Source organism: Heterocephalus glaber, unplaced genomic scaffold (assembly GCF_053883595.1).
Source record: "Heterocephalus glaber isolate CG9 unplaced genomic scaffold, H.glaber_assembly_v1.0 deba00000738, whole genome shotgun sequence".
In the NCBI taxonomy this organism is placed as follows: Eukaryota; Metazoa; Chordata; class Mammalia; order Rodentia; family Bathyergidae; genus Heterocephalus; species Heterocephalus glaber.
The window spans coordinates 12,664,349-12,684,248 of record NW_028258161.1 but is presented as its reverse complement, the minus strand read 5'-3'; the positions used below and the strand labels follow the sequence as shown (position 1 = coordinate 12,684,248).

General features: G+C 47.4%; 2 protein-coding genes and 1 long non-coding RNA gene across 10 annotated transcripts in view; 1 reads left to right on the top strand and 2 right to left on the bottom strand.

Moving 5' to 3' along the window:
- The window catches only part of Arhgap12 (Rho GTPase activating protein 12), a 99,846-nt gene extending 97,043 nt beyond the window's left edge, over nt 1–2,803 (bottom strand). For all 7 annotated transcript variants that reach the window (XM_004861801.4, XM_004861802.4, XM_004861803.4 and 4 more), the window contains exon 1: nt 2,690–2,803. The gene's annotated coding sequence lies outside the window, so the exon portion shown is untranslated. The remainder of the gene's footprint in view (nt 1–2,689) is intronic.
- Nucleotides 995–2,755, top strand: LOC147829148 (uncharacterized). Its single transcript, XM_087206817.1, has 4 exons — nt 995–1,022; nt 1,094–1,130; nt 1,691–1,979; nt 2,114–2,755. Exons 1-4 carry the CDS (start codon nt 995–997, stop codon nt 2,753–2,755), a joined length of 996 nt encoding a protein of 331 aa, XP_087062943.1.
- Nucleotides 2,804–11,379: 8,576 nt separating the features above from the next.
- Nucleotides 11,380–19,900, bottom strand: part of LOC101717492 (uncharacterized) — a 30,552-nt gene continuing 22,031 nt past the window's right edge. For both annotated transcript variants that reach the window (XR_205963.4, XR_015449569.1), the window contains one exon: nt 11,380–11,878. This is a non-coding gene — a long non-coding RNA (uncharacterized LOC101717492). The remainder of the gene's footprint in view (nt 11,879–19,900) is intronic.

Sequence of the window (19,900 nt, the reverse complement as noted above, 5' to 3'; positions counted from 1 at the left end):
AGGCCTGGAACTTAAAACTAGGCTTTACCATTTATTAGCTCTCAGCTTCTTGTGCACCTTGTCAATAAAATGAAGGAAGCCAGGCGTGGTGGTACACACCTATAATCCCAGCACACAGCAGGCTAAGGCCAGAGGATCACTGTAACTTCAAGGCCAGCCTGGAACACATACCAAGACCCTGCTGATCCCCCCCAAATCCTTATGAGAATACACAGATAAAAAGAATTTTGTAAATTATAAGGCATGACACTACTGTTCAAAACAGTAGCCACTAGCCAAATGTGACTAGTGAAAATTGGAAAGGTGAGTAGTGCAAACTGAGATGTGCTCTAAGTGTAAAATGTACATGAGATTTCAAAAAGTCTGTCCAAAAAACCCACAATTTTCATGTTGATTACATGCTAAAGTATTTTGGATATACTGACTTAAATAAATTTCTTTATCTCATTTGACTGTTTCCATTGGTTGGCTTTTCACAATACAAGTACCAGAAACTTTGTTTTCATTTGTTTTGAGACAGGGTCTCACTATGTATTACAGGCTGGCCTTGAACTCACTATGTAGCCAAAGCTGGCCTCAAACTGGCTGAAATCCTCCTGCTTCAGCCTCCTGAGTGCTGGGATTACAGGCGTTCACCAGCAAGTCCAGCAGACGCTAGAAACTTCACATGGTGGTTCAGTATATTTCTAGGGCATAACAGCGGCTTGCAGTCTTGGCAGAATAGCATCCATCTGACCTGGAGCCCTGCTGGAAGTGCAGGTGATTTCCAAGCACCTTACAGTTTGAAAAGCCCTAAGTGGTCAACAGGATGAGGGCCTTACAGCCATCAGCATTTCGCAGTTCAGTTTAAACGTAAAGCAAGTCAAGTGTGAAAGGAAACGGCAGGATATTAAGTCAAGGAAAGTCACAGGAAAATGGCTGAATTACAGTGAAGCCAGCCACCACCGAGGTTCTGGCACAACCAACCATACCGATTAACGGAGGATTAACCAGGATGGTGGCCCAAGAGAGCTCAGGAGAAGGTAAACTCAAGGACAAGGGTGCTGCGGGGCAGCATGGCACCTTTTCACCTTTGATTTGTTCCATAAAATAGTGCACATTCACGTCATAACAAAAACTGTTAAAACACTGTAAGTAAAGGTTTACTTTCCTTTTCTGTGCCACTATTTATTATACAATTGTAATGTTCATTTTCTCAGATAAGTATTAGTGCTATTTAATGACTTCACAGATCACCACTATTGTTTTATTTTAGTCTATCTTAAATTACCCTTATTATCATCAGTAATGTCACTTGCATAACTTAACGGACTTAAATTTGTAAAGTTCTTGTTTTATTAGGGTATTTTTAAAAACACTGGGCAGATACTTTCTAATTAAAGAGGCACACGATTAACTACAAATAATATGCTGCTTTCAACATAGTGCTGCCTCACAACTAACGTAGTAAGTAAAACAAAGCCTAAAAGGGCCAGGGATTTGGCTCAGTGGTTCCGCCCCCTGCCTCGAAAGGACCCTGAGTTCGATCCCCGGTACCAAAAAAAGACACCTAAAAATCCATAAAGTACTAATGATTACATAAGCACAACTCAGGTGGCACTATATTAAGAATCAATACGCAGTCTTCACCGCACCTTCGGTGCTTGGTAGAGTAAAAAGCAGACGTCTATCAATAAATATCGGGGCAAAGACACACGTACGTACACAGGGGGACACGGATCACACCACACTTCGCTCTTCCCCAGCAGGCGCCCTGGAACACGCGCGCCCAGCGTGCCCAGCTCCCGAGGGCCCGGCTCACGGTCACACTGCGTGCTCGTGGGCGCTACTCTGGGATCCCAAAGTCTTGCTCTGCCTCTCTAGAGCCCAAAGCAACGTTAAAACAAAGAGAAAAATACTGCACGAGGATCCAGACTGTATTCAGAGCAGATGAGGCTCAGAGAGGCAGCCCGTTCCGAGATCCACTTCCTACACACCAGGTAAGAAAACCCGGGTATGGGCAAATAAACCCATCTCTGGGCCACCATTTACCGGCCTTCAAGTGGGAAAGACGCACTGTCAAGGCCGCGCAGTTTTCCGCGATTTCTGAACGTAGCCCTCGAAATCTTCCCAGGTCTCACCGCCGAAGCAGGATAGCAAAAGCCGAGCCAGACCCCAAGTGAGCCCCCGCGCAGCGCCCCCGGTGCGGTCCACATTCCTTGCCGCCGAGGAGCGAGAGCCCGGGCACTCAATAAACCTGAGCCCCGCGTCCCAACCCAGCCGGTCGCGGGCGACCGAGCCCCGGCGCCGGCGGCCTTTACCCGACGCCGCCGCGGTCGGAGACGCCGGACGCCCCACGGAGGGCGCTGCGGGCCCCGCTCCTCGCACGCCCCGAGAGACCGGGCTGCCCGAGCGTGTGCAGCCCCGAGGACCCCGCTCCGGGGCTCAGCGGGAGGCGGCCGGCGCCTGGGGCGGGGCGCGCGGAGGGGCGGGCGGGCGGTCGGGAGCAGGGCGGGCGGCCTCGCAATCGCACTCTCTCACACTCAGTCACACTCACACTCTCACAAGCGCCGGGGGTGGGGCGCGGGCACCGCGGGCGCGGAGGTCGGGAGCCGGCGCGGAGCGCGACCCCGGCCTTTTAAACCGACCCCGCGCCTTCGCGCCGCGCCCCGCAGCCCGCGCCCCACCGCGGACCCGCGCGGCGCCTTACCGAGGCCTGGCGGACCGGCGGAGCGCTCCGGGCAGCCGGCTCCGCGTGCCCGCAGGCGGTCTCTGAGGGAGCCAGGCGGGCGGGCGGGCAGAGCGCGCCGGCGCGGGGCGGGGCAGCCGGTCACGTGGCGGGCGGGGCGGTCACGTGGGGGGCGGGGCCGGGAGAGCGGGCCGCGCCGGGTAAACACCGGGTGGGAGGTGCGGGCGGGGACCGTGAGCCCTTTACCGGGCGGTGCGGCCTGGCCCGGCCTGAGCGGCCTTCCGCCGCCTGCAGACCCGGAGGGGCCGCAGTGCCCGGCCCTGCGATCCCGGTGTGGCCGCGCGGAGCCCAAAGCCACGCGGGCCCGAGGCGAGGAGACCTCTGCTGGCCCGGGGACCCGCAAAGACACCCCGCTCTGCCCCAGCCACCCAGTGACGGTGTCCACTTGAAGCTTCCTTCTACCTCCAAAGTCCAGTGCCTAAGGAAAGTAACTGAGAAGGTCTGCAATTCAGAAAGCACTCATTCGTTAACCACTTGTCGATTCTCCTGCGATGGTGCCGGGATGAGATTTGAGTAATACAGACCAGAAAGAATAATAAAGGCCAGCACGTCATTCAAGAAGCACTCTGGGTTTCGCTGTTCATACCTGAAGATGCAGCAGTGTCAGCTGAACTCCCAGTTGTTCTTTAAAGAGTGCAAAAAGTGCACCGGGATCTTGGCGAGACTTTAATAACAACCGTAATTTACCATCTTCTTAAATGTAATGAGGGTAACATTTTAAGATCTTCTCTTAGAAAAGTGCTTAAGTGCTGGGTATGGTGGTAGACTCCTATAATCTCGGCCAACCCGGAGGTTTATGCAGGAGGATCATAAATTTTAGGCCACCCTGGGCAATTTAGAGACGCTCTGTCTCAAAGCCTGTAACCCCAGCATCGAGGTAGAGGCCAGCCTGAACTACATAGGCCACCAAAAACAAAAAAAGAAGTCATCAAAATAATCCGTAGGTTGGATTGGATGCCTGGTATAGCAACGGTTGGGGTGTCCCCTTAAAGAAGAATTTTAAACAACCGTGAAACTATCTTCACCCTTGCGGCTCCCTTCCCTTGTCGTTCACCGTCTTTTCTGTGTCTTTTCTGTCTCGCTCAGCTTCTAACTCGCTCCCTTTTCCAGGCCCTCGTCCTCCACGTACAGAGTGTGCCTTTGTTCAGTCTACAGTGTTGCTGCTGCGTGTCTCTGAAACTATTTTCCATAGATTCGCCTTGTAATCTTTCTAAAACCAAAACAAGGACAGACTGCAGAAAGGAAACCATGCCCTGATGTGCCTATGAGCTTATCTTCCGTAAGTTTCATCAAGAGACAGAAGGAAACAGTTCACATACGCTTGCAAATCTGCTCGCAGCTCCACTTCCTATTTCACAACCTAATCTCAGAATACCACAGGGCCCACGGTATGCTGATCACCACCAACAGCAGATGGAGTCAGATAAAAAGAGCTCGCTCGCTTGTGTGTGTTTTAAAAGGACCTGACGGAGAAGAGGCAACATTGCCTCCAGTTGGTTTTTAAAGAACACGGGTAGCATGTGTCTGGAGCCTGCTCGGAGCTCAGTAGATCCTTTTCGGAATTTTGACACTTAGCTGGCTTCTCCTAAAGTAGCAGAGCGTTCCAAAAAGTAGCACTCAAATGTAAACTTGACACACATGCGGAGTTGAGTCTGATTTGTTTGCGCATATATCCCGAGTTCCTGAAAGCTCTTGGCATAGATTAGATGTGGAAGAAATTTCTGTTGAATGTATTTTTGAGTGAAAATGAACCTTGTAAGTTGCTGAATGAAATTGTCCTACTTTCCTCCTAATTCTCATAGGTAACCTACTTTGCATTGTATAGTTCTAAATGAAAGCGCATTAATTTCTCTCTGGCATCTCTGCTTTGACTAGGGTTGAGGAAACAGGAATTTGGCATCATCTGTAAAAATTACAAATGGATGCATACTCCCAAGCTCCAATTTCACTTCTAGGGATTTATCCCAGAGATGTATTTCCACTTATGAGAAATGATAAGGTGTTTTGTTTGTGTTCTTGTTTTTTCTGAGATAAGATCTCACTATGTAGGTCAGGCTAGCCTTCAACTAATCATGGTCTAGAACCCCCCAAACTGTGAGTCACAGTAAACTTTTTATATGTTAATTATCTCAGGCATTTTGTTACATACAAGATTGTCAAGAATAACCAGTTTTGGTGACACAGGCCTGTGATCCCAGCACTCCAGGAAGCTGAGGCAGGATGACTGCAAATTGGATCTTGGGCGACTTATTAAATTAGTGAGACCCTGTCTCAAAATAAAAAATAAAAAGGGTCACAGATGTAGCTCAGTTGGAAGGGCCTGGGTTCAATCCCCACTATGGAAAAAAAAATTGCAAAGATTGAAACAACCTAAATACTCATCAACAGGAACCTGATTATGATGCAGCTGTACATTTGAACACTATACAGCTGCTAATCAGAGAGAGAGAGTTTTGTTTGTTTGTTTTGTCCCGGGGATCAAACTCCTGACCTTGCGGCTTGCAAGGCAGGCACTGAAACCACTGAGCTAAATCCCCAGCCCTAGAGAGAGTTTTTTATATGCTTTAATATTAAGATTTCCCTAAACTGGGCATCTGGTACACGCCTATAATCCTAGCACTCTGGAAGGCTGAGGCAAGAGTCTCGAAAATTCAAGGCCAGCTAGGGCAATTTATCAACTTAGTGAAACCCTGTTGCAAAATAAAAATGAAAGAAGACTGGGACTGTAGCTCAGCGGGAAGGCCCTGGGTTCAATTCCCAGTTCTGCCAAAAGAAAAAAAGAATGATTTCCCAGATACAAGATGGTGCTGAATAATACATTAGTTTATGTTTGTGTTACAAGAGGACAAATTAACTGTTAGAGAAATTCAGTGGATGAAGACAAAGGAGATGGGTTTTTCACTGTTCATACTTGAACTTTTGGATATTTGAACCATGAGAATAACTTATTCAAAAAGCATGTTTGCTAGGCATGGTGGTGCACACCTGTCATCTCAGCACGGGGGAGGCTGAGGCAGGAGGCTCAAGGAGGCTTGAGTTCAAGGCCAGCCTGACCTACACAGCAAGATCATGTATCAAAACACCAAAACAAAATTTAAAATGTTTAATTTGAAACTTTTTCTGCTATCACTATTTAGTTATTAAAACATTTTTTTTTTTTTTTTTTTTTTTTTAGTTATTAAAACATTTAAACTTTGGGTCGGGGATTTAGCTCAGTGGTTCTACCACCTGCCTGGAAAGCGCAAGGCCCCGAGTTTGATCCCCGGTACCAAAATAAAAAAAATTTAAGCTTCATCTGTTTTATAAAAGTTGACCTGATTAGAAGAAGGATCAAACTAGTTCACATATCAGGCAAACTTTTTAAAAATTTGGAATTTTTTGTTTTTGTTTTTGTTTTTTGAGACAGGGTCTCTTTATGTAGTGTAGGCTTGTCTCGAACACACTATGTAGCCCGGGCTGGCCTCAAAATCAGAGTGATCCCTCCTGCCTCAGCCTCCTTAGGCACACAATGCACACATCCTGATCCTCTGTTTTAAAAAATAAAATTAGAATTCTGTGGACCGTTTGTCTGCTAATTAAGGTCAAGCAAAATATATTTTGGGAAAACACTAAAGGCATGTTTCTGTGTGAGTCTTCACGCCCCCACTTTGTAATGCCAACTGCTTCCTGTTTCCATGGGCCACACAGAGGCAGTGTGAATCATTTTGCCTAACACACTTCAGGATTTGATCATACTGATTTGTGTACTTGATTTCCAGAAAACTCAAAGGAAATTATGACTACAATAGTAACCAAATGTACAGAACTCCATCTCTTTCAGGATTACTCATATTTTCTTGTGAAACTTCACCATTTTTACAATATAACTTTGGGTGATCAGCTTTATAAATTGGCAACTAGAGTTTTTTATCCAAAATTATATACCCTGAGATGCCTAATAAAAGAAAATTAGTTATTGCCCTTCAAATTTTAACTATGAAATTAGAAAATTAATAATTCATATATATTTTAATTGATAATTTGTTCTACTTATATCCTTTAAATTAAAAATGTGCTTCCTTTACTTTTTTGTTTAGCTCAGATATAGGCATTAAGCAGTAATGATAATTCATTGTTTGTTTTTTGTTCCAGGGATCGAACTCAGACCTTGCCCTTGTGAGACAGGTGCGGTGCCACTGAGCTAAATCACCTGCAGTATTTCATTGTTTAAATCTATTAGCCCTGTGTGGTGGTGCACACCTGTAACCCCAGAACTCGAGAGGCTGAGGCAGGAGGGTCACCTCCAGTTTGAGGCCAGCCTGGGCTACATAATGAGTTCAAGGACAGCCGAGACAACATACCAAGACCCTATCCCAATAGTAAATAAATAATAAATAAGTAAAATCCATGATTGCTGCTGTCAGGATGGATGAAAGTTTAAATGAAATGATGTATCTTAGCACGCTCTCCTCGGGGCATAGCCTCCTCTTTGTAGTGTGTCCTTGATTTGGCTTCAGGAAAAGATCACAAGGGGAATGGATGGGAAATATCTGAGAAGCAGCAGCTAAGATAGCGCCAGGAGCAAACCTGGCAACTGGTACAGCAGGTGGTCAGTAAATGATAGAGTTGAAATTCTATGGAGATTTTTCAACTTTTAGTAAAAGGATAGTTTGGTAGAAAGTAGAGGAAGGTGGGCCTTTACAGATTTGTGCAGGTAGGAGAGTAAAATATGCTGCTTTCTTGAGTTCCTCCAGACACCAACCTCGAAGCCAGGATTGGAATGCAAGACATGTACCTGGCGGTGAAGAAAGAAAGCAGCCACGGGGGTGTGAGATGACACAGGGAGGTAGTGTCCCGTGTCCAGGAGGTGTGTGATCTACCCACGGCATCTGGAGCTTCAGCCCCCTAGGAAAATTGTGGGCACAGGGAGGCAGTAACCTCTCTTCTACTTTCAAATAAAACTTAGTAGCACAAAGCTGAAATACACATTGACTTTGTGGGATTTTAACACATGTGCAGGATGGACCCAGCATCCCAATTGTATTTTTCTAGAACTGCTGAATGATTCCTCTGGCTCCACAGTAGCAGGGGGGCTTTTGCCACTTTTAATGTCAGCTTGTGAGCTTTATGTTGCACACAGTGTTTACACTGCCAGCTCACCCTATAATTCAGTAAAATGGGCTTGAGGAGCTGGAGGTGGTGGTGCCCACCTGCAATCCCAGCACTCTGGAGGCTGAGACCAGCCTGGGCTACATAGTGAGGCCTTGTCGCAAAACAAAACAACAACAACACAATGTCAGAATTTGTAAATGCAGTCTTTTTTTTGTTTTTGAGCAGGATCTCGATGTGTAGCTCAGGCTGACCTTGAACTCACTTTGTATCCCAGGCTGGCCTCAAACTCATGGCAGTCCTCCTGCAGCCTTCCAAGTGCTGGAATTACAGGCATGTGCTACCAGGCCTGGCTATGCTGTCATCTTCATGAGTATATAAAGCATAACCTGTCATTTCCCAGTATCAGTCCAAATGACTCCTAAACTGTGAGAGCAGCTCCAAGTCAGACAGATACATGGTAATTTATAGACTGTCCAAATCGCTGAGAATCTAAATAAATATTTAAAAGGGAAAACCTGTTGGCATTCAGCTGTAATGTAGCTCATGCACAAAACTTTCACTTCGTCTGGAACGCTGATGGGCTCAGGAGGCTGGTGATTCTCCCCCGAGGGCTGCCCTACAGCCTTTCCCTTCCCATCCTTCCTTAGGCCAGGGCCCAGGCTGTTTCCTGGTGCTCGAACCAGGTAGGCCCCCTTGCTCTGTGGCTTCTGACTGGAGGCACAGAAAAGAGCTACAGGGGCCGGGAGGGTGGGAGCATTGTTTACCCCACTCCTATCCTCCTGGTTCCGGAAGTGCTCTTTACCTCCACAGTCGCAGTTCCTGCTGCTGCCTACTCCCAGGGGCCTGTAGCTTTGATCCTCTTCTGCCTGCAGCCTTGGGGTGCACAGGGCTCCCGACTCCACCTGTGCCTGCGCCTCTGAGAACACTCTCACTCTTACTTCTGCTTCTGTTCGCATAAGCTGGGTGGACTGCACCTAAGTGATACACTTAGTTAAGGATTTTTGTTTATTTTATTTTTTGCTGCAGTGGGGATTCAAACCAAGGCCTTCACACTGGGGCCTTGGTTTTTTTGGTACTGGAGGTGGAACTCAGGACCTTGCACTTGCCAGGCAGGAGCGGTGCTGCTGACCTATATCCCCGGCCCCTCCCAACTCTTTTTTTTATTTTGAGACAGGGTCTTGCTCACCTGCCCAGGCTGGGCTCAGATTCGAATTCCACCTGCCTTAGCCTCCCATAACGCCAGGACCACTGGCAGGCACCGCCACACCCAGTTTAATTGTTTTCTTGACAAGGAACATTCAGAAGCAGGACAGGTCTTTGATAAATGTTTATACAACCAAAATGAGAAGGATTCCAAGGGTTACTTTAGCAAAGAAGCGATAGCCAATGTCAGCAAAAATTCACTAGGAGGAAAAAAAAGAGCTAGGCATGGTAGTGCACGTCTGAAATCTGAGCACTCGGGAGACTGAGGCAGGAGGATCACCAAGAGTTCCAGAGCAGCTTGAACTACATAGCAAGATCCTGTCTCCAAAAAAAGGTGGAGGTGGGGGGATATATTTGAAAAAAAGGAAGGGCTGGGCATGGTGGCCCACACCCATAACCCCAGTTACCTGGGAGCCTGCAGCAGGAAGATCTCAAGTTTGAAGAGGAGGAGGAAGACTGTTTGGAGCAAGGCTTACCTGCAGGACTCCCTGTCCGGGCTCCCACTCTGGTCCACCGATGCAAAGGAAGAGGAGAAGCACTCAGTTTTGATTGATTTGGGGTCAGGTTTGGGGTGGCAGAACCAGCCTTTCTGGAGCAGTGTATTTTGGCAACTAAAACAGAAAGAGGCTGAGCCAGGGGCGCAACATTGGGTTTGTGGTTCTCCCCAGAACAGGGGATATGTGCAACCCCACAACTAACCACTGGCTCGCAGGCTTCACTCAGAATCCAGGCCCTGTTAGCCACTTGAGACCCTTCTTGGGGACTCAGCATTTCTTCAAGCCGGCAGACAGCAGGCGACCCTCGAAGGCAGGCATGCCCGCCACGGTGTGGGGCAGCTGACGTCCTGCAGTCAGGCCCTCGTGCACCTGAGGTGTAATGAGGGCACCCACATACCTGGGAGAGCTGAACCCAAGCCTCTGGTGAGTTCAGTTGGTTCCAGTTTCTGACTCAGGTGAGCACCTCTTCTGAGGTGTTCATGGGGTTCCGGTGGGGTCTCTCACTCAAAGGGGCTGGGATGGTCCTGAGGAGAAGCCAAACACTCCGGACACAGGACGAGGGGGATCATTTGAAACTTCAGGCAGAACACAGCACACAGCAGGAAACTAATGCCAAGGGCAGCCAGCTGCAAGTAGCTGAGAATTGAGAGCTTAACCTGCTGAGAGTATCTCTGTGGGGACTTAGCCAACCTTAAGATTCTGGGTGTTTCCAACTCAGCTTGGATCAAAGCAGTACTTATCCAAGTACAACATGAAGTGTGTGTGACGGTACGGATGCCCCACTGCACAGGAAGTGGACCCTAATGCAGTGCAGCTAGCCAGGCCCACAGCTGAGGGAGTCCAGACCCATCTCGGGCTCCAGTGGCCAGAGAGTAGAACAAACTAGTCTATTAACAGTGCAGGAAAGGTTTCTGATCATGCACTCACTCCAGGCTATGCCAGTTCCCATGAGGATACCAACATTTTTCCAAATCTAGCCCATCCTGAACCAGGCCTGGTGGCCCATGCCTGTAAACTCAGCACTCGGGAGGCTGAGGCAGGAGGATCACCCCAAGTTCACTGCCAACCTGAACTGCAGAGCAAGACCTCGGTCTCAACAAAACAAAAGAACACCAAATTTAGCCCTTGGACCAGAACTGACCCCTCTGGCTAAGTCACACCCTTGGAGATGTATGTGGCTATCATTCTCAGAACCCGAGGGATTGTCCTGAGGGCAATAATTTATAATGGAATAGGCCCTGCTTCGACAAAGATGAGGATTGTAAGGTGGTGTCCACTGGAGTCATTAACTGGAGAAGGACAGGGGGTCGTCGAGCACCCCAGTGGGCACAGTCTTCCCATTTTCCAGGAGTCAGGCAGTCACAGCAGCCCTCTGCCCTCATAGTAGCCACAAAGACCCAACCAGGAGGCACCTGCAAGGGTTACACACATTCTGGAAGTTTAGGGCCTCACTTTGGGGTAGAAGTTTGGTGAGACTGTAAAACCAAAGAATGGTATTAGGATAGCAAGAAGAGTGGGGTAAAATTACTCTGACAGGTGAAGTTAAAGGAATACCAGAGATGAAGAGTAAAAGAACCTCACCAAGAGAGTCAGGGTTTTAGCTCAGCGACACCACACCTGCTTTGCAAGGCCAACGTCCTGAGTTCGATCCCTGGTACTGAAAAGAAGAAAAAGAGCCTCACCAAATTGTACCCACAGGGGTTGGGTATAGTGGGTCTTTCCTACACTTGATCTTAGCCAAAAGGCCAAGAAATGATAGTGGGTCTTTCCTATTGAAGAAAGAATCCTGTAAGAATTTAATGGAGCTGGGAACTAAGGTGGTGATGTTTAACAGGCACATGTTAGTGCTTTGACTATTACTCAGTCTTATGATTTTTTTTTATTATAGCCATGGGGTTTTTGGATTTAGGGACAGAAAGCATTATAGGTGATTCTTTAGGTAGGGTAAGAAAAAAACACAGGACACATTTGGTGTGAGGAGGATACAGACAAACTCAGTAGGTAACGTATTGAGGTCTATGAAAGGGGGTACTGAGGAGAAATTAGTTATAAGGACAATAATTGCATCATTATCCTTTGAGAAGGAATTTATAGACCAGCCATGGCAGAGCCAGCCACTGGCAGGTTGCTGGTGGAATGACAGCGTTGAGCCTCCATGAATCAGGGCTTCTCTGGGCAGGATCAGAGAATCCTAAAAGAAGGAGCATGAGAAGTTGGATTTTTGCTGGCCTGGTCCAGGCCCTTGGGCTTGCTGTTCATCTCTGCTGTCCTCGGCTTCTTGTCCTGGTCATCTGGTTCTGATCAACTTGATCTTAGCATCAGAGATGGAGTGAGAAGTCCACGTGGCAGGAAAGTCAAGCTTTAAAAAAAGAGAGAAATATGAATCTATGAGTCTATACCCTTTAATTTAGTTTCACACAGGATAGTTAAGAGTGTCCACCAAAGTTGCTTCCAGCAGGACTGGAGGGAGTCTTTGAGCTGGTGTCTCGTCTAATAATAGAGTCTTGTGGGAAAGCCTTCGTCTCCTGGCAGCTCATTGCTGAAGGAGCCTTTCACAGAGTTCATGTTACCTTGTAAGATGTTGATAAGCTACTTGCAGTCTCTGTATTAGTCTGCTTCCCATCACTGTAGCAAATACCTGATATTAACAAGCTTAAAAAGAGGAAAGGGTTATTTTGGCTCACGGTTTCAGAGGTTTCAGTCCATGTTTGGTTGACTTCGTTGCTTTTGGATCTGGGCAAGGCAGAACATCATGGTGGGAGCAGGTGGTAGAGCAAAGGTGCTCATGGGAGCCAGGAACCAAAGAGAGAAAGAGAAAGGGGGGCTGGAGACCAAAGCTGTAGCACACAGGCCTTTGGAGGACATTGCAGGTCCAGAATCCAGCAGTCTCCTTTCATGAGCATGCACTGGTGAAGTCCTCTGTCCTGGTGTGTCAGGCCAGCTCTGACCTCAAGAGGGTAATGTACGTTTCCCTGTAGCAGTGGGACACAGATTGAGAACTAAGGGAAGGACTTGAGGCAAACTAAATGCTGTGCACATTTTTGCCAGTTGGGTTTTATGGCATCTTGGGTTTGTTCCACTAACCCAGAAGACTGAGGATGAGAGACACAATGAAAATGCTGATACATGTGGACCGGGCTTTACAAATGTTTTGAACAATTCTCCCTGTGAAACAACTCCTGCAGTAACTATGAAGTTCTCAGGGAACCCCTCAGCTTGGTATCATTTTTTCTATTAAGACGTTGGCTGCTACATTGGTTGTAGCCTAGCAGCAAGAGGAAAACTCCAACCCAACATGTAAACAGTGACCAAAATATATTTATATCCTTGTGAGGCAGGGAGTGGGAGAAAGTCTAATTGCTGCACTTTAAAAGGACTATTTGGCAAGGGAAAACGATCTGCAGAAGCATGAAGTCACTTTCTAGGATTACACTGGGTACGTAGTTTTAAAAGTTGGTACACTCGATGAGCAATGGTGGGTAAGACTCTCCAGTAATATGGCTTTCCCCACTGGACAGTCTTGTCAGTCTTCCTGTGAACTGGTCATGCATAAAGGCCAAAACTGAAAAAATAAAATAAAATTTAAAAATAAAATAAAGGCCCAAACTCCCCTTCTCCCCCACAAAAGGATAACATTTCCTTTTGCAGCTGGTTGGGAGGACAGAGTACCGATTTGGGCCCACCCAGATACATCACTTTGTAGCAAACGAGCAGACTTATTTCTCCCACGTCCCCTTTCAGCCTCGGGGAAGTAGCGTGGGGCTGTAGTAGCATGTGGCATAAGTCTGGAACTGCGGAGGCTGTGGAAACAGCAAAGCCTTTAGAAGCCGGGACATGAGCCAGGCTCATGACAAGACACTACTCTGGCAGCAGCTGAGCTTCCTCCATCTAGACAGAGGAGTGACTGTGACTTTCATGGTGGCTGGAGCCTGTGGAGTTTCTGCCTCCTTTGCTTTCTGAGGCCTGAGCAGAGGAGTAAGTCTGGACTTAAAGATAGCTTCCAGCCATGGACCCTGTCCAAAGACAAGGATGCGGCCTCTTCTTTTTTATTTGTTGTCCCAAGGAAGTTAAAAATCCTCTGTGCTTCTGGAGTATGCCTAAGTTGTGTGCTACTCCAAAGGCATGTAGGCTGCATGAAGGTCGACACCCTCATCTTTAGCTGGAAGGCACGCTCTCGTGAAGGCATGAAGTACAGATCTGTCGTCAGAAAGGGACTCAGATGCCATCGTCCCATCAGGAAGACTGTAGTATTTCCAGCTTGCTGATGACCTCCAGGTTGTCTGAGATAAGACCCACATGTAGACCAGGAGCATTCCTGTAGGTCCAGCCGAGGGTGAAGAGTTCATCAGTGAAGGCAGTTCAGACCACCATCCGGAAGAGGAAGCAGGCAGCAGAGTTGAGCAGAGTTGTAGTTTGGATATTAAACATCCACCCAAGGCTCAGTGCTAATTGTTTGGTCACCGGGCTGTGACATTATTGGGAATGGTGGAACCTTTAGGGGTGAGAGGAAGTTAGGTCATTGGGGCATGGTTTGAAGGGAGCACTGAGTCTGGGACCCCTTCCTTTTCTCTGCTTCCCAGCTGCCATGAAGTGAGCAGTCATCCTTCACCACGCACTCCCATGGTGATGTGCTGTGCTGCAACAGGACCAAAGAGCACGGACTAAACCACTGAAACCGTGAGGTGAAATAAACTTTTCCTTCTTTTGAGTTGCACATCACAGGTATTTTTGTCACAGCAATGAAAATCTGCCTGACACAACCTGCACACCAGTTTTAGTCTGTGTTAGACAACCGGCTTTCTTACAGATCACGCTGGGAGGTGAGGAACTGATCAGTCGAGGCTCTGCAGTCCTACCTAGAGAGACAGATAGTCCTCATCTGAGAGGGAAGCAGGGCAGCAGAGCGAGCAGATTACAGTAGGTGACCAGGAGTTGAAATGAGGAGAGAAGGACAATCTCATGGTCAGGGGATGATCAGAGAGATATCGGGCATCTTAAGAGTTAAGGTCTTCCTCAGAAAGAACAGAGACGGCCGGAAGAGATCTTGTGACAATCGTTTTTTGTTGTTGTTGTTTTTTTAAGTACCAGAGATCAAACTCAGGACCTTGTGCTTTCGAGGCAGGCACGGTGCCACTGAGCTAAGTCCCCGACCCTTCAGTAGCTTTAATGAGAATGGAGGTGGCAGTAACTGGCTTCAGACAGGAAGGTAATCTTCGGAGCGCTGTGTCTGCTTGCTGCCTCTGGTACCCTGTTGGCCTCTTCTCCCTGCCATAGGGCTAAGTGATGACACCTGGAGCATGTCCTTCCCATTCATAAATAAACAGGTAGAAAAGGAGCTCATAATTAGGGTGTTCCAAAGAGGGGGCTGAAGTCATTTGGTTGGTTTGTCCTCAAAGGATTGTTTGCTGTAGAATAGCATCAGGAGAGGAGAACTTTTTAGTATATTGCAGAAGGGCTGGGACAGCAAAGAAAAGTTTGGTGGACAGTTCCACCAGTAACCTCCAAGTCATAAAAACACCCAGAGCTGTGTTGTATGTGAGGAAGAGAGAAATCTCAAATGCCCTGAAGTCAGGAAGGGTCCAGAGTCAGTCCCTTTGATGTCCAGATGTGACTCAAAATTTGATGTAAGTCTGACAGAACTGAAGTGTTTCCTTTGACACTTTGTTAGGTCCAGGAGAGGACAGAGCATGGGGCAGTGGGTGCTGTCAACTCGGGGAACATAAGAATAGATCATCTGAGAGAGGAAACCACCCCTCCACATGGAATTGGGAAACTCTGAGTGAACTGTGTTATTAGGCAACTATGGGTTAACTGGGTAACTCTGCTCTTTGCAAAATGCACCTGAGTAACCATGACAACGTCTATAATCTGTCACCAAAGGAGCGGAAGGGACTCAGAAAGTCCTGCCAGAACTCTGCCCTCCCATTCTCCACCGCTCTGCTTTGTGTAGATCCTGCTTGCTCTGTTCCCAGGGAAACTCCAGTGGAATTAAGTTTCAGAGATATCAAAAGAGGTACATAAGGAAGCACTCTTGAGACTGACAGGAGTCACTCGCTGAGCTGCCAGCATGATTAAAAGCTGCTTTTTGCTCCTATCTTTGTGTTAAAGAGTTATCTGTCTGGAGTCCTCACCATTTCCTGCTTCACATCCACATATTGAAGAAGATTGAACCATATTGGAAGGAGACGTCAGCTTAAATCTAAAGAATTTGAGAAAAGGGGGTAGGAGTTTCATTATTCTTAGTTACTTTCCTCATTGCTGAGACACAATACCTGACACCTACAATTTAAAGGAGGAAAAGTTTATTTTGCTTCACAGTTTGTAGAGGTTTCTGTTCATAACTGGCTGGCTCCAAAGCAGGGTGGCATGGCAGAGGAGACTTGGTAGCATGCTGCTGCAAAGTAGAGAGAGATCAAGGGAGAAGGAGGGAGATGTACACTTCCAGGTCACACCCACAGTGACGACCTCTTCCCACCAGACTCTGCCTCCCAGCATCACACCCAGCCGTAAACTCATCAGTGGACTAATCCAGGGATGAGTACCACACACTCATGATCCAATCACTTGTCAAAAGCTCCACCTATGAGTGCATGAGGATTTGTGGGGGACATCTAGATACAAACCATAACAAATACACACCTGGGGAAAGACTTTCCAAGTGTATTGTTAACCCTTCCAGGTAAAGCAAAGAGGTTGCCAGTCAGGGTGTGCTAGTATACTGAAGAAACTGCTACAGAGGTCAATACCTGAAAAGTATTGGCTCTTGGGGAGACCATTGGACAACAAGGTATGACCCAATCTCTGCACTCTTCCATTAGGTTTTTGTACAGACAGGATGGGAGTAATGCAAGGGCTGATGGAGAGTAAAGACAAGTTTCTTAAATATAAAGTTGCCCACTGTAGGTTGTAAGCCAGCCACAGCCTCAGAATTTGAGCGAGGGAGGTTTGCTTGGGGAGAGGATTGGAAAGTGGATTGTTATGATCCACTTGGACGTGAACTGGAGATGCTGAATGGATGAGGGCAACATCAGTATTGGATGTGCCCAGAGGTTCCTGGGGGCAATTCCTGGAAGAGAGGATGCAGGCATCCCTGGGTAGGGGCTCATTCTGAAAGGGCAGAGTCTTCTAACATCTCACCCTTGGGGGAGAAAAAAGATAGGGGCTTGATATGCTTCCATAAAATCCAACAAAAGATGGGTAGAGGCTGAAAGAGCGAGTAGGAAACAGAGACTTTCCAAGAAGGGGCCTCACTGGAAAGCCGTGGGGAGAGATTTGGGAACTGTCAGAGGTTCGTTAGCTACCCTCACCGTTTGGGTCAGTTCAGAGCTCCAGAGAGGGTACGTTGAAAGTGGTGGGATTGAAGGACCTCAGACAGAGTAGCTCCACCATCAGCCAGAGCTCCGACTAGTACAGTCCTAATTTTAATACATAATTCCCCTAACTGGTTGGTTTTAAGTAGGAGAAGTATCCTCTAAATATCCCCCAAAGCACCCATAGTTTTATTTGGAAGGAAAGGGCAAAGTATGCTTGTCAGAGTTTAATTGTAACCAGCATTTGTACATAAAATGGTTTTTTTTTAATGGCCTGTATGCTTAGTGAAAAGCAGGCCTTTTGGTTGTGTGTAGGGCCGTCAGGATGTCCCACACCCCCTCCCATTTTTCAAATTGGAGGTCCATTTTTTTGGCAGTTTCCTCCTTGCGCTCTGAAGCTCAAGTAGCTGTTTTCATCTTTTTCTTGGATCTTTGGTTAGCTAAGGAGTTGGTTAGTTAGGGAGGCTATTCAGGAGGAACATTTTGCTGCCCAATTGTGATCATGTTTTACCAGGGTGCTGAGAGCCTCCAGAAGTCCAGCCACGAAGACAGAGCTAGAGGTCTCACCATTCAATTCCTTGATCCCTGAGTTTTGTTGAGAAGTTTGTTCAAATCTGCTGAAGTAATCAAAGGAGGTTGACTGTACTTTCTTGGAATCCAGTTCCCCTGACAGGGGAAATCTAAGGAAGGGCCTTTGGCGGGCTGGTCGCTGCTCTTTGCTCCTTGTCACATCGTGGGCCTGGCCAGTTTAAAAACCTCAAGGAAGCTTTCCATCCAGCAGCTAACATCTCCTCCCAGGCCAGCCCAGGCCCTAGAAGCCTGTGACGTGCAGGTGTTGGTCATGACCTGAAAACCCAGGTTGCGAAGTGCTCGTGATCAGGCTGAAGTCATGTGAGCTCAAGGGAGTCAGTGTTGGGGTTCAGGACAATGGGTTGACAGTGGCTGAGTGTTCTGATTTAGTCTGAGGACCACTAGAGCAAAACTCTAACCCTAAAAGGAACTATTAGGAAAGCGCCTAGGGGGTGAAGGAGTGAGAGTGTGGGAGAGAGGATCTTGGGGAGTGTGGAAGTGGGTGAGGAGTGGCATGAAGGGTAGAGTGGAAAGGGCGGGGAAGGGCAGATGCTCAGGCAAGGGGACTTAGTGACAGTGCGCCAGTGGTTTTAGTCTTATCATTAGCACTAATGTCTCTTTTAAATTTATTGAGTCACGTATTTAATTTGAAATTATTGTCTTTGAGAATGGCTACAAGAGATTCTTGGGCCCATTTAGAAGTTTCATGGAGCGGGGGATTTAGCTCAGTGGTTCCGGCACCCGCCTTGCAAGCACAAGGTCCCGAGTTCAATCCCCGGTACCAAAAAACAAAAACAAAACAGAAGTTTCATGGAAGCCCAGGATGGTGGCCCACGCCTGTAATCCCAGCACTTGGGAGGCTGAGGCAGGAGGATCCCTTCAAGTTCAAGGACATCCTGGGCTACATAGTGAGTTCAAGACCAACCTGAAATACATAGCAACATCCTGCCTCAAAAAAATGAAAACAAAAATGCCAAGTAAAGAGTGTAGTGGGGCATGGTGGTACACACTTGTAATCGCAGCAGTCTGGGAGACAGAGGCAGGAGGATTGAGTTCAAGCCCAGCCTGGGCAATTTAGAGACTTGGAAAGACCTTGTCTCAAGATGAAAAAAAAGCCAGGGATGTAGCTCAGTGGTGCCATCTCTGCCTGGCAAGTGCAAGGTCTTAAGTTCAATTACCTGTACCCTCCCAAAATTATCAAGATGAAAAAAAAATTTTTTTGGTACTGGGGAACGAACTCAGGTCTTTGTGCTTTCGAGGCAGACAGCGGAACCAGTGAGCAAAATCCCCAGCCCTAAAAAAAAGAAAATTATTTTAAAGGGCTGAAGATGCAGCTCAGTGCAAAGGCCCTGGATTTAATCTCTAGTATGGCATTAATTAATTAATTAATTAATAATGCTCCCTACTGCCAGGAGTGGTGGTGCATGGTTGTAATCCCAGCACTCAGGAGGCTAAGGCAGGAGAATTGCCACAAATTTGAGGCCAGCCTGGGCTGCATAGTGAGTTCAGGGCCAGCCTGAACTATCTAGCAAGACTCTGTCTCAAAAAACCAATAATAATAATAAAATAATATAATAATAATAATAATAATAATAATGATGCTTCCTGCTTCCTGATAGGTTCAGTATTTTCTTTGTTGCAATTGTGAATAGAAAAGCTTTGGAATTTCAGAATTCCCTCATTTTAGCCAATAAAGTTTTGGGCCAACTCGGGTTCTCTGGGTCCAAGGCTTAGCCAATTCCCATTTTCTGAATCCTAACCTTTAGCCACAGAACCAGGTGGAGAGAGAGGAGGTGGCTGCTCAGCAGAAGTTCAGAACCTGGTCTCCCCTCCTGCAGGAACTGGCAGGCAGGCATCGCCACACCCAGCCGGGCACAGGCATCTCAATAACCCTGAGGTCACTGCATTTTTGTGATGTGCGTTTTGATGACTCATGGTGCTCCTCGGTAGTTGAGGCTTTAGGGGAACTCCCAACCTCCCCAAAGTGAGTCTTTTACAAGGACCAGGGGTGTGGTAAGAGCCCCTCCACTGCCTCTGCTCTCCCTGGTGGCTGCAGCCCTGGAACACAGCGGGGACAGGGACTCAGCACGGGCAGCGGGCAGTGCCCTCAGGCAATGGGCAGCACAAACACTGCACCACAAAGCCAGCCTCTGACCACAAGCTGCTGGCTGGAACTTAAGGTATTCCGATCTGTTTCCTCAAGCTTGAACTTCCAACATTAAAAATTAAAAACTGGTTAAAAGTTATCTTTTTCCAACTTTGATATTATTCAATTTCTAACGATACAATAAGCAACATCAGAGGTCCATCGCTATTCGTTAGAAGGAATAAATTCTATGTAAAGAGATGAGTTGTATCTTAATAGGGCAACCTATCTAGTTAAAGAGGATAAAAAAGGTGCACACCTGTAATTCCAGGGACGTGGGAGGCTGAGACAGGAGGACCCTAAGTTCGAGTGCAGCCTGGGCAGCTTCGTGACTTAGCTCGAGATTCTGTCTCAA

Bases quoted from the DNA above. Each gene is read 5' to 3' on its own strand.
- LOC147829148 (XM_087206817.1), top strand. From the start codon at position 995: ATGGTGGCCCAAGAGAGCTCAGGAGAAG. The intron at 1,023-1,093 runs GTAAACTCAAGG...TCCATAAAATAG, and splicing joins CCAAGAGAGCTCAGGAGAAG to TGCACATTCACGTCATAACA. The intron at 1,980-2,113 runs GTAAGAAAACCC...AAATCTTCCCAG, and splicing joins ATCCACTTCCTACACACCAG to GTCTCACCGCCGAAGCAGGA.